General features: G+C 33.2%; 1 protein-coding gene across 1 annotated transcript; it reads left to right on the top strand.

Moving 5' to 3' along the window:
- Window positions 1-4,292: 4,292 nt before the first annotated feature.
- LOC114311402 (Pathogenesis-related thaumatin superfamily protein) lies at window positions 4,293-7,309 on the top strand. Its single transcript, XM_082913847.1, has 3 exons — window positions 4,293-4,784; window positions 4,915-5,584; window positions 6,634-7,309. Exons 1-3 carry the CDS (start codon window positions 4,712-4,714, stop codon window positions 6,890-6,892), a joined length of 1,002 nt encoding a protein of 333 aa, XP_082769973.1. The 5' UTR covers window positions 4,293-4,711; the 3' UTR covers window positions 6,893-7,309.
- The last annotated feature ends 5,655 nt before the right edge of the window (window positions 7,310-12,964 follow it).

Here is a 12,964-nt window from a genome sequence, read left to right as displayed (position 1 = left end):
AAGCCTATAAAATCATAAACCATGTATGAGGACATCCAACCTAGGGATCAAAGATCCTGTAACTAGGTTCAATGGGTAGAATGAATCATATGGTGGTTGTAAAAAATGCACTCCTTAATATTTTGTTATCCATCCCTATGATGTAAGTGCATTTGTCTTGTAATGTTGGAGGGTTGTGTTTTTATACTCTTAATGAAATTATGTAGCTCTTATTGAGTGGGGTGTGTAAATTACAGGAACATCATTGACAGATTTCACCTATGTGAGTATGATAGTGGGGCCGTTCTCCATGAGAATAAGGTTTATCTTCAAATATACTCATGAAAGCTGGGATAAGCACAAAGTCGTAATGTGCTAGCTATTAAAAGCTCATGTCAACACCTGAATTATTATGTGCGAGCAGTAATACTTTATTTTTCCTAAGAAGTCATAGTTCAATTCTGAGACCACTACTGACTCTAGAGTAGAAGTTGTTATTTCACTAATGAAGGTTTAATACAGAGCACACCTTCATGATGCATACTAGTCTATCTTTGTTTGGTAATCTCTCTTGTCCTTGTTGATATTAAAATGAGTGGGGGATTGTTGGACCATTTTAATATATTTTATTTATTTATTTATATATTTTATTCATGAATCTTTTTTTTTTCTTGATCATGAATCTTGTCTTGTTCATAAATGGAGATTCATTATTTTGATGACATTTTGTCTTGTTCATGAATAGAGATTAATTGGAGTTCATGAACTTGGTGGTGAGTTAATTTTTTTGAGATTCTCCCTTTTCTCTAGGTTCATGGTCATTATTATTTTTTGGTGTATTTTGCAAAGTCCTAGTGGCTTATAAATAATTCCTCACATCTACTCTTTTCTACACCCACACACCAACTATTGTTTATACTTGAGGGATTACTAGCAAAGAAGGGTGCTTTTCTTGGTAGAGTTTTGGGTTCACCATCTTGTGCAGAGTTGGCCTGAACGATACGACAAGTGGTCGGGCTGTTGTATCCTGGAAGGGATAAGTCATAGTTTTGTGACTATTGTATCGGTATTTGGGTTCTTCCTACCGCAATGGGCTTGATCTCCTTAAAAAAAAACGAGATATCTGTGCCTCAATCTGATCTATTTGTACCTTATTTTCTTTGTAATTTTTTATCAATAAAATATAATTTTTCTGGTATTTTCACCATCAAAATTAAAATTTTTTACATAATTCAATATAAAATATATTAAATTTTAATTTTATCACTTTAAAAAGCTGGTTAAGGTAATTTATATTTTTTAAATTAACATTATTATATTATTTTCAACAAAAATTCTATATAACCATTCTTTTTTGGTAAATTACAAGTACATCATTTAAGATTTGCTTAAAGTACAAATTGCTCCATATAGTTTGAAAAGTTACAAATATCTCTTGTTAGATTTTTTATTTAACAAAATTAACTAAAAAATAAAATTCATAATTACTCTCCTATATAATAATAAAATTACATAAATTATTGATTGAAATATATTTTTAATATTATTAAAAATTATTAATTGACTTGATAATTTATTAATAAAAATGACAATTTATTATAAAAATAAAAATCTTAGCAGATAAAATATAATTTTTAAAACTATACAAATTAATTTATATTTTAATCAAATTTAAAGAATATATTTGTAATTTATCTTTTTTCAGAATTATTTGGTCAAAAGGCTCCAGCTGCCGAATGAAACATTGCAGAATTATGAAAAGAACAAAACACTCGGGGTATCCAAAGCACTTTTCATGTGGGGCCATTATAATTGAAAAATGAGGAAATTATATCTCCCATTTTACTTTTTAAATATTAAATATAAATTGATTAAAAAATTATAATTTTACATTTTAATATTTATAAAATTTATCATTAATTTACAAATATTTTTGTAAATACCTACTGAAGTGAAATTACCTCTTAAAAAAAAGGTTGTGTATATAAATTTTGAGAAATTTTATAATATATTGTATTTTGAAGTATGTAACATATGCTCAATTATGATATTTGTAATTTTAATTATGACTTATTGTATTTATTTTAATCTTAATCTTAATCTTAATCTTAATTATGACCTAATATGATTATTATTTCAATTATAATTTTTTAAAAAATTTGGTTACATCTTATGATTATGACTCATTATTCACTTTTAGTTATAATTATAAATAATTTATTCATGACATATGTAATAATTATCCCTAAATGTCATAATTTATATGATGTGTATTTTAAAATGAACCATCGGATTGAGGCCGGGTCCTCTATCATTATTTTTTACTGTAATTCCTACCATGGGACAAAAAGCAACATTGTTTAGGTGTTTTGAATATATTTTTTTTTTAATTTTGGTTTGCTTTTCCCTCTTTTCTATTCTCTCTCAACCCTAACCCACCCGACAGCAAGAACAGAGAACGGAGAGACGAAACGAAAAGGAGCGAGACGGCGGCAAGGAAAGGCGGCAACGATAATGGATCTTCAAATTGCTTCCCATATTTAAGAGTTAAACTAACCAGCTAAAAGAGGGGGAAACGTTAAAAAAATTGAAAGTTTAATTTATGAAAATTTCCTTAATTTGACAGAACAACCCCATGATTCTCCATTACAAGTTGAGAAAGGAAAAAAACAATTCAGAGCCTCACAATGAAAGAGGTGAAAAAGAACAAATGCTTGGTTGATTTGCTGATTTGTGGTAAGCTCTAGTTGTAAATTGTGAACAAAGTTTGAGGGTAAGCTTCTCTCTCTCTCAACAATCATGAACACCAACAAAGAAAAGCTTGTCATAGAAGTAGTAGGAGCCCACAACTTGATGCCCAAAGACGGTGAAGGCTTGTCCTCTCCATTTGTTAGAGGTAGAGTTTGAGAACCAAATATAAAGAACCCAAGCCAAGTGCAAAGATCTCAACCCAAGTTGAAACCAAAAGCTTGTCTTCCATGTCACCAACATTGCTGACCTTTCTTAAATGAAGAAATGTGAAAGTGAATGTAAATGAAACATATTCATATCTTATTTAGTTTTACATATATATATATATATATATATATTTAAATTCTTCCTTAAATCTCATCAAACGCAACTGTATAAAAAATCATAGAATCAATGTCTACAATTAGAGGAGGTCTAGCAACAGTTGAAATTTTCTAGGTAAAGTTCAGCGATGAGAAAAAACAACAAAAAATAACAAATAAAAGAAAAGAGGGGGAAAGGAAAAGGCTGAGGGGAAAATAATAATAATAAGACCTCGTTTGGGGACAGGTTAATTTAGTAATTTTTTAATTATTTGGTTAAAATATGAGTTAAAAAAATTAGTACGTTTGGAATAATTTTTTGACTTTTTATGAAAAGATGTGCAAAAAGTAGAGAGAAAAGAGAATTTTTAATTTTTTGGTATATGTTATTGACTTTTTGACTAATTTAATAATTTTTTGACTAAAAATAAAAATTTCCAAACGAAACTTAAAACTTTGTTTTAATACCATGCCAGGAGTCACTGAAGTAAACAATCATATTTGGACTCTTTTTTTTTTTTTTTTTTTTTTTTGATTAAAATAGTACTAAAGTCTCATTTGGTAATTTTTAATTTTAGTTAAAAAGTTACTACATCATTTTTTTCTTCTTTTTTTATATGTCTTTTTATAAAAGAATTAAAAAGTTACTAAAATAATTTATTTTCAAATGAGGCCTAAAAAATAAAATTAGCTAAAATAATTAACAAGATAAAATGTTACATCAATCATAATTATTTCAATTTTTTTTTTTACAAACATTACATTCAACTATAAAAAAATTTAATCATTTTCCCAAACACAATTATTTTGGGCAGATTAAGGGCAATTCTAAAGGTGCATCAAATATTTTACCAAATTTGAGTAAAAGGTCCATTTGATATAAGTGTTCCAACGGAAGTTTCAAAGCTTTATCAGAATACCGAACGACTAGATGGATGTCTATCTGGTTGATCGGCCAGTTTAAATTTTACACAAATTTTTACTCTGAAATGGTTATCTGGGGATATCCGAGATGATATTTATTGGTGAAAATCCAACGGCAATAAACAGTGATTTGATAAAAGGAATATCCATTCTTAGTTTGATGAAAAATTTGAGAAATTTTAAATTTGATAGTTTATTTGATGAACAGTTAGAGCATAAAAAAATAAACTTTTTCATCAAATTTAAATTTGATAATTTATTTAATGAATCATTAGACATGATCTAAAATAATAATAATAAAAAATTTAAATAATCTATCAAAATAATTAACTAACCAAACAGCGCCAATGACAAGGATCTAAAACTCTCGGATATTAGCTCTCTCTACTTGCTCACTAACCGAACCACTCCTCTTCTTTGTTCTGTTCCAGGCTAAAAAGCTGCTCATTTTTGTTGTTTTGTTGATTTTTATGTGTGGAACGCTGACCTCTTCTCCATTCCTCATTTCTCACTGTCATCAACCTGTTGCAGAGCCAGAGCACAACCACAACTACACCACCACCACCACCAACAAAGCTCTGCATTGTACCCATTTCTTTGTCCTCTGTCTAGACATAAATGCCCCTTCTGTATCTGCACCATCTTCACTCAACCCACAATTTATCACTTCACCCACTAAACCACAATCACAAAACCCCAACTAAATCTCACCCCCATTTCGCTTAATCTAGTAAAAAAAAAAAGAGTAAACCCACATGGATCTCTTCTCTTTACCCTCCTCACCTCTTATTCTTTACTTCTCCCTCACTCTGTTTCTTCTTTCAAGAGGTAAATGTAGAAAAAATTTCTCTCTTTTATTTTTATTTTTATTTTTATCTGGGTTTCTCTCACTTTTCATGGAATTTTCAAAAATCAAAGCTTATATGGTAACAAATCTTCATGCTCTGTTCTTTCTCAGGTGTTTTAGGGACTACATTCACTTTCGTCAACAAATGTGACTACACTGTATGGCCTGGAATTCTCGCAAATGCAGGCAGTCCTAGACTCGACAGCACTGGATTCGAGCTCCCCAAGGACAGCTCACGCACATTCCAAGCCCCAACCGGCTGGTCCGGTCGGTTCTGGGGCCGAACCGGATGTAACTTCGACGGATCCGAGTCGGGTTCATGTTCCACCGCCGACTGTGGGTCGGGCCAAGCCGAATGCAACGGAGCCGGAGCTACTCCTCCTGCGACTCTCGCCGAGATCACGCTCGGGTCGGGCGGGCAGGACTTCTACGACGTGAGTCTTGTTGACGGGTACAACTTGCCCATGATAGTGGAAACGAGTGGCGGGTCGGGTATGTGTGCGACGACTGGGTGTGTGACCGACTTGAATTTGCAATGCCCGGCTGAGCTGAGAGTGGGAGATGGAGAAGCGTGTAAGAGCGCGTGTGAGGCGTTTGGGAGTCCAGAGTATTGTTGTAAAGACGCGTTTAATTCACCGGCGGCTTGTAAGCCGTCGGTTTACTCGGAGATGTTCAAGTCGGCTTGTCCAAGATCATATAGCTACGCATACGATGATCCTACGAGTACGTTCACTTGTTCGGGTGCTGATTACACGGTGACGTTTTGCCCTTCCATGCCAAGGTAAAGAGTGATATTCAAATGTTATTTGTCCTTTTTACATTTGATTTTTTTTATTTTAGTTTTTTACATATATATATTTTTTATTTTGTTATATTTAAAGTTTTTTCTTTTTACTAATTTCGTAAAATTAATTTTTCTTTAAAATTGTATAAAAAATGTTACGTTAACTATCATATAATATAAAAAATATATTATATTAAAATTTAAGTTTGTGTAAAAAATTTGAATTATATATAATAAAATATTTTAAAGATTCAAGTGAAAAATAATAATTTTAAAGATCGAGCGAAGAATTAATTTGGCCTATCCCTGTCTATGCTTGTAGTATGTATTATGTGGAATATGTTTCGGATGTGAATTAAGATTTGCTTTGGTTACTCATTGCTGGGAATTAAATCAAGTTGTTGGGTCACTTTCAATGCAAATACGAAATAGGAATGGCTTGTCTTCGGGTAAAAATTTTAACCCAATCAGGGAGTTGATAGATGTGTTTGGTTACTATTTTAAAACATATTTTTGGAAGAAAATTTTAAAAAGTATGTTTAGTTACAAATTTTCTTAAAAAAATTTTAAAATTACTTTTTTCTATTACACATTAATTCATAACTTTTTCTCTTTCACATATCTACGTAATTATAATAAAATATCAAATCATCCCAAACTTTCAAACTCCAAAACTATTTTCAAAATATATAACTAAACAAATCAAAAAAATTTCAAAACTCTTTCCCTAAATTTTTTTTTTTGAAAATTTATCTCAAAACACAAATCAACCATACCCAATATCTTTGACGGGTAAGATTTATTAAACAGAAGAGTTTTACTAGTCACAGTTTTTTAAAAAATTTAATTAGATCATATTTTTCACAAACCCTTACTAGTCAGGGCCTTTTAACTATCAAATTTAGTTCAACTTTCAATTGGAGATCAACAAAAATCCATATGGAATTTAGTTGGTGCATTACATTCCCACCAACGTCTGACAAACCATTAATATTGCAATTTTTTGTTAAATTTTTTCAACTTAGTACTTAATTTTTGGTCTGCAGTCAAAAATCTACAAGAGATTCACCATACTCATCAACAACAACAGCAGATGGGTCTGGGTCAGGAATGACGGGTTCTGGTTCAGGGTCAGAAACAATGGGTTCGGGCTCGGGTTCAGGGTCGGCTATGTTAGCTGATGGGTCATGGTTAGCTGGTTTGGCCATGGGTGATTCAACCATGACTATATCTCCTTCTACTCTACATTCTCTACTCATTACCTCTTCAACTTTCTCTTTTATTCTCTCTTTTCTTTACTTGTAATCTTTCTTTCTCCCAAAATATTCAATGCCATATATATTTAAAATGTGTTCTGTTTTTCTTTGATTTAAAATCACCTCCCTGCTTGTTTTTTTTTTGGCATGTTCTCAAAGCCTTTCAGGTTCTGTTATTGATTGGTGTGAAGAAACCAAGATGTGAAGAGATTGGAATTCGATTTGGTAATAGAAAATGAGAGTGTAAATGTAATGTGAACAAACATGTAGATTGGTAGGCTAAGAATCACTTTGCTGGGATTGCAAGCATTGCTTTTACTTTTTTTTATTTATCATTGTTTGGTGTGTTAGTGTTTATTGTTTTTTATCTTATCTTTGGGTAGAGGATGTGATAATGATGATTATGATGTTGAATGGTTGGGAATTTTTTTGTCTTTTGAAGGAAAAATGAGTTCATTCTTTGAAATTAAGGCTGGATTTGATTCATTGTAGTGGAGACTAGAATAAAATTGTCATATTATAAAATATTAATTTTATGAATAGGCTAAGAAAAAGTTATTTTGTGAAATAATTCTATTGTCCGTGATAACCCAACTAGCTGGCCATCACCCATGTTCCCTCATATCATATAGAAAAATTAAAAAATAGATTGAAATTTAAATGTCATATATTAGGGCTTTATTTGGCACAGTTTATTGCTTGTAATTTTTTTATTTTTTTTTATTTTGAGAATTTATATCATAGAGTGTAGTTTCTCCTCATAATTTACTAGATACAAATTTTAAATAAATTTCAAAAAGTTGATTACCTTGAAATTATGAGAGATTTTCTTCTACTTTCACTAAAAGTTGTTTTTAATTTATGATTTCTTTTATTTTTTTTATTTTTTTTAATGTCATAAATTGGTATATAAGTACTAAAAATTTTATAAAACAATTTTTTTTTAAAAAAAAAAACCATAACACGTGCTACTTAAAATGTTTTGATTCTTATCTTCAATGACATAACTCTCATCTCTTAAGGAATGAGAGATGATCACACCATAAAATGGTGGGCTCTTTCACACCAAATTTATATTTATATGGTGGTCTACAAACCTTCAAGAATAATCTGAAAGTTGATTTGAATTTAAACACTAAGCATTGTGTCTCTTTGTAACAGATAATGACTCTTGGTAAAGGTAGTCAAGGTTTGTATAAATAGTTGGCAAAGAAGGTTCTACTTTGCATTGAATGCCAACCTATATTAAGACCAATTTTTGTCTCCGGATTATTCCATCTTGCGTGATAAACACCCTCACGGGTATTTCAATCAATTGCCATTGTCAAGTTCACCTTACAGTGGTATCAGAGCTTGAATTATACATTATCGCAGATGTTGAAATACAATCCGAAGGAACAAAAATTTTCCGAACTCTTTTTACCAAAAATTCAAAAAATTATTGACCATCAATCTTCGATATTGGGTAATTCCGTTTGTTTATTTAATCATCACCAACGTATTGTATTCCCAAAAAACTATCCAAAGAAAATAACCGTCGGTGGTGCTATTGTTCCGAACCATGCCGAAAATGAGGCCGAATTGTATCGTTGGAAGCAATTTTATAAAATATTTTTCGGTTCAAATTGCGTCTCCAAATTAGTCCCATCTTGTTCTTCTCAAAATTTTGATCACGACAGTGCAATTCGTTGTGAAAAACAACGAAAAATTGACCCACAAAGTTCAATTTTCAGTGTTTGGTCTCCGACACCTGTCACCAGAGAAGATAATCGGAACAATAAAGCCGTTACAGATTCTGTTTTGAAAGATCAGACATTTGGGCTAAAGACAAAAGGGCCAAAACTTAGAGTTACTGCTAGGAAATCTATCCTATCGAGCTTGAAAATTAAAAACAAGCTAATTGGGCCAATTTTGCTAAAAGCCCAAACTAGCCAGGCGCAGCCCAATAGCCTTGAGCCACAAATAGAGCCCAGCAGCCCAAAGCCACAGGCGCAGCCCAAGCCAGACACGCAACCTAGCCTAGCAACTCAGCCAGGCCAGCACGTAGACCCGCGTGCCAGCCTAGACTTGCGCAACCCACTCTCGACTTGACCCACATTCCAACCAAGGTTCGCGCCCTTCTGTCCAGCACCTTGATCTGCCAGTTCAGCACCAACCGGTCCAAACCAGTTCAACCCAGCCCTTGGACTAGCAGCGGCCTGGTCCAAACGATTTTTTGGCTCGTTCTCACTCATTTCAAGGCCGTTTTCAGTCATTTAAAAGCCAAAATTTCTAGAATTCTTCTAAGAATTTTTTCATGGGTAATTGTACTAAATTTTTGGAAGAAATAATTAGACAAGGATGCTATCCAAGGGTGTTACATAGTAAGACATCCAAAGGAAAAATATTTAATTAGCACCGTTGTGCCCCTTGGGCTCGTAACTATTTTTACAATACTCAAAAGCAAAGCATTGGGTTTAATGAGCCATTGGGTTTTCATCATTCTTCTTACCCAAAGCAAGACGACCGATTTTTGGCTTATCACAAGGGTCGGCTCAACAACTACCAGGCTTATCCTTATTAAGACTTGTTGTTGTATTTAATTTTTCTTATTTGTTTATTTTAGTTTGTAATATCCACATTTGAATTTTTTATTGTAACACGTTTTGTTTTTAGTATGGCTATTAAAAATTTCATGGATTCTTCAAGAATTGAGATGCTTAATGGAAATAATTTCCGAGCATAAAAACGCCACATTTCTTATCTTCTTACACATGAAAAAACATTGCACACTTTATCCACTTATAAACCAAATGATGATTCTAATTGTTTTCAAAATAAGTGGATAGAAGATGACGCAATGGCAAAGGCAACTATGTTACATAATATGGAAGACAACATTATTCCGCTTTTTGAAGTACATAAAACTGCAAAACAATTAATGAAAGCAATAGAAAGTAAGTATGTAGTTCAATCGGACACTCAAATTTAATTGCTCTTGGACAAATATAATAACACTCGTATGAGTGATAATGATAGTGTTGGTAATCATGTTAATCAAATGGAATTAATTGCTAAAGAATTATTCAACGTTGTTCACCTTTTATCAGACAAGATTCAAGTAACTACCATACTTAATAGTCTTCCATTGTCTTGGGATCATGTTGTCACATCTCTAGCTCATAGTGAACGAGAGATTTCAATGGTAACATTGCCTGTACTCTTAGTTTTGGAAGAAGAAGAAAGAATGGAGCGAAAGTGTGATAACCTTGTTCCGTAATTAGCTAATTGGTCCTTATTATGAGTTTGATCATATGTCTAATATGATTTTGTGTGCCATTATGTGCAAATGTGTGATTTTGAATTTCTATCTGCTCACCGTAGGAATATCTGTTTGCTTATCTGCTTTGAGAATTAAATTGAAGGCCTTATCGGCCACAGAATCTGAAATTGATTACGCCATTGTGATTGGCATAATTTTTAAAGCCTACGGTGAAATTTACTTGAAAATTGATGTGGATCAAAATAATTAGACTCAGAACGAAGAATTAAGTGCTCAATTATTTAATATTAGAATAATGTAATTGAGTGGGGCTTTATAAAAGGGGCTCATTATATTCAATTCCTCTCTTGTATATCATTTTGGCTGATTTTAACTCTAAGAAAAGGGGAGAGAGTCGGCTAGAGAGAGAGAGAGAGGGAAACAATTGGAGATTTGAACAAGGAACTTGAATAACTTGGACATTCAACTAGAATTTATGAAGAATTGAACCTCTAGGTAAGTAAATTCATGGATTTTGAATTGTAATTTTGTGAATTCAAAGTTGAATAATGGCCAAGAACATGGATTAAATTCATTATAAGGAAATTGAGTTGATTTGGTTATATTTAAAATCAATAGATGCATGCATGTAGGAAATTACTATGAATTTCCATATTTGAACACAATGTGTATAATCTATGTTGAATCTTGTTTGAAATCCATGTATTTGATCATCTCTTCACCAATTAAGTTGATATGAATGAATATTTCTCACATGCAAGAGTAGATCATGGAGGTATGGGCTTTGCATGTTTGAATTTGATGTGTTGGTAATGAGTTTGGGTTAATTTGAGGCATGCATGTAAGTAATTCAAGAAATTGAGCTTCATTGTGTTGTAATTTGGTATTGGTATCATGATTAGTATATGTATATGTGACATTTGAGCCATGGCATGCAAGAAATGTTGGTTAAAGTGTTGAATTCGAGCTCAAGAACCATTCTGGAAAACCCAGAATTTTTGATGTCCGCTCGAGCGGGGGAACCACCGCTCAAGCGGGGATTTCCAGCTCCCAGTATTTTCTTGCAGGCATGGTGTCCACTGGAGCGGAGAGCTATGTAGGATGAACTTCCGCTCGAGCGTCCGAGTTCACGCTCGAGCGTAAAAATGATACAACCAGCACTTTTGCAGACCTAATGGGTCCGCTCGAGCGAGGAATCCCACGCTTGAGCGGGGACCCTGTTTTCTGAAATTATGAAAAGGCATTCTGTGTTTCATTTTTCGTTCCCTTTCACTTCTAAGCACTCTTAGGCATACATTGAGCATTGTAATTGAGTTAAAGAGATAAGAATAAAGCCTAAAGAGAAATATGTGAATTAAAGAACAGATTGAATTATTTGTGACCCATATGTGTTATATGATGTGTAGGGTCAAGCTCCAGGGCAAATCCACAAGCCGATCACTGTGAGTAATATCTGAAATATGTTGTTGTCCAATTGCTTACTTCTATGTAAGTTTTGTAAAGGTCAATAGTTTGAATAGTGGACAAAGTTTGGTATGAAAGTTTGAAAGGCCTAAAAGGCCAGTTTGATATGAAAGTTTGAAAGGCCTAAAAGGCCAGTTCGATATAAAAGTTTGAAAAGCTTAAAAGGCCAGTTTGATATGAAAGTTTGATTGGGCCAAAGGCCGATTGACATGAATGATTGGGCCGAAGGCCGATTGACATAAATGATTGGGCCAAAAGCCGTTTTGACACAAATGAAAGTTTGACATGCATGAATGGGCCAGAGGCCAGTTTGACATGCCTGAATGGGCCAGAGGCTAATTTGACATGAATGAATGGGCTAGAGGCCAGTTTGACATGGATGGATGGGCCAGAGGCCAGTTTGACATGAATGAAAGATAAATGGGCCAAAGGCCAGTATGTTTGGAACCACAGTCACTTGACTTAAATTGTGTATACATATATATATATGTTAAATAGAAATATGAATTGGGCCGAAGGCCGTTTGGAGCATGTTGTTCTATATACCGTTTGAATAACTCTTTTATTTGATATTATTCACTGGGCTATCGCTTACGCTCATTCATGTGTTTGTAGGTGAACCAAGAGAAGTCCAAACCCAGCTTCAGTGAAGTCTGTGTAGAACAACTAAAGTTTTGAAGAGTCAGCCCTTGCGTCTCACGCACGAGACACGTCTTCGCCTTTTTGCCATTCTATTCTATTTTGCATGTTGGCGAGGACTTTGGTTTACAACTGTGTACAATTTTGTTTGGCTGACTTAGATTTGAATGATCCTGTCTGTACAGAACTCTATGTTACTGTACTTTCTGCTGTGAGTTATTAACATATATATGTATGGAATGTTATGATGTGCATATAAGCACGGCTTTATGGATAAAGTTTTAAATTTGCTTCCATTTGACCCTTTTACTCTGATGAGTTTTGTCTTATCTGGTTTGAGGCCGTAGGTAATCTCGTGATTACTGGCCGGTTATGGCCTTAACCCATAGGGGCTGGTTCGGGTCGTGACAGAGTGGTATCAGAGCACGAGTTAATAACTCACACACTTGTCCAAAAGAGCAACAAGCATCTAGAAAAGATCTAGGATGCATTCATGTGATTAGTATGAATCTGAAAGCATCAAGAATACGCTTAAATGTTTAATATGAACGAATATATATATTATAAGTTTGTGATTCGCTTGCATTGCAAATTGTTTGAATACGTATGCTTTTTAGTATATGCATACCTGTGAATCTTTTGTATAAAGTATAATGCAAGCTTAATCAGATGGTGAGAACATGTGATTATATGAGATATAAATTGTTGCACCAATGTGTACAACAAGTTTATTTTGTTATAATGCACATACATGAA

Source organism: Camellia sinensis, chromosome 2 (assembly GCF_055761805.1).
Source record: "Camellia sinensis isolate YWXY chromosome 2, ASM5576180v1, whole genome shotgun sequence".
NCBI classification, from domain to species: Eukaryota; Viridiplantae; Streptophyta; class Magnoliopsida; order Ericales; family Theaceae; genus Camellia; species Camellia sinensis.
Note: the sequence above shows the minus strand (reverse complement) of the source record. Positions and strands in the feature narration are given on the sequence as shown.

Bases quoted from the DNA above. Each gene is read 5' to 3' on its own strand.
- LOC114311402 (XM_082913847.1), top strand. From the start codon at position 4,712: ATGGATCTCTTCTCTTTACCCTCCTCACCTCTTATTCTTTACTTCTCC. The intron at 4,785-4,914 runs GTAAATGTAGAA...GTTCTTTCTCAG, and splicing joins TCTGTTTCTTCTTTCAAGAG to GTGTTTTAGGGACTACATTC. The intron at 5,585-6,633 runs GTAAAGAGTGAT...TTTGGTCTGCAG, and splicing joins TTTTGCCCTTCCATGCCAAG to TCAAAAATCTACAAGAGATT.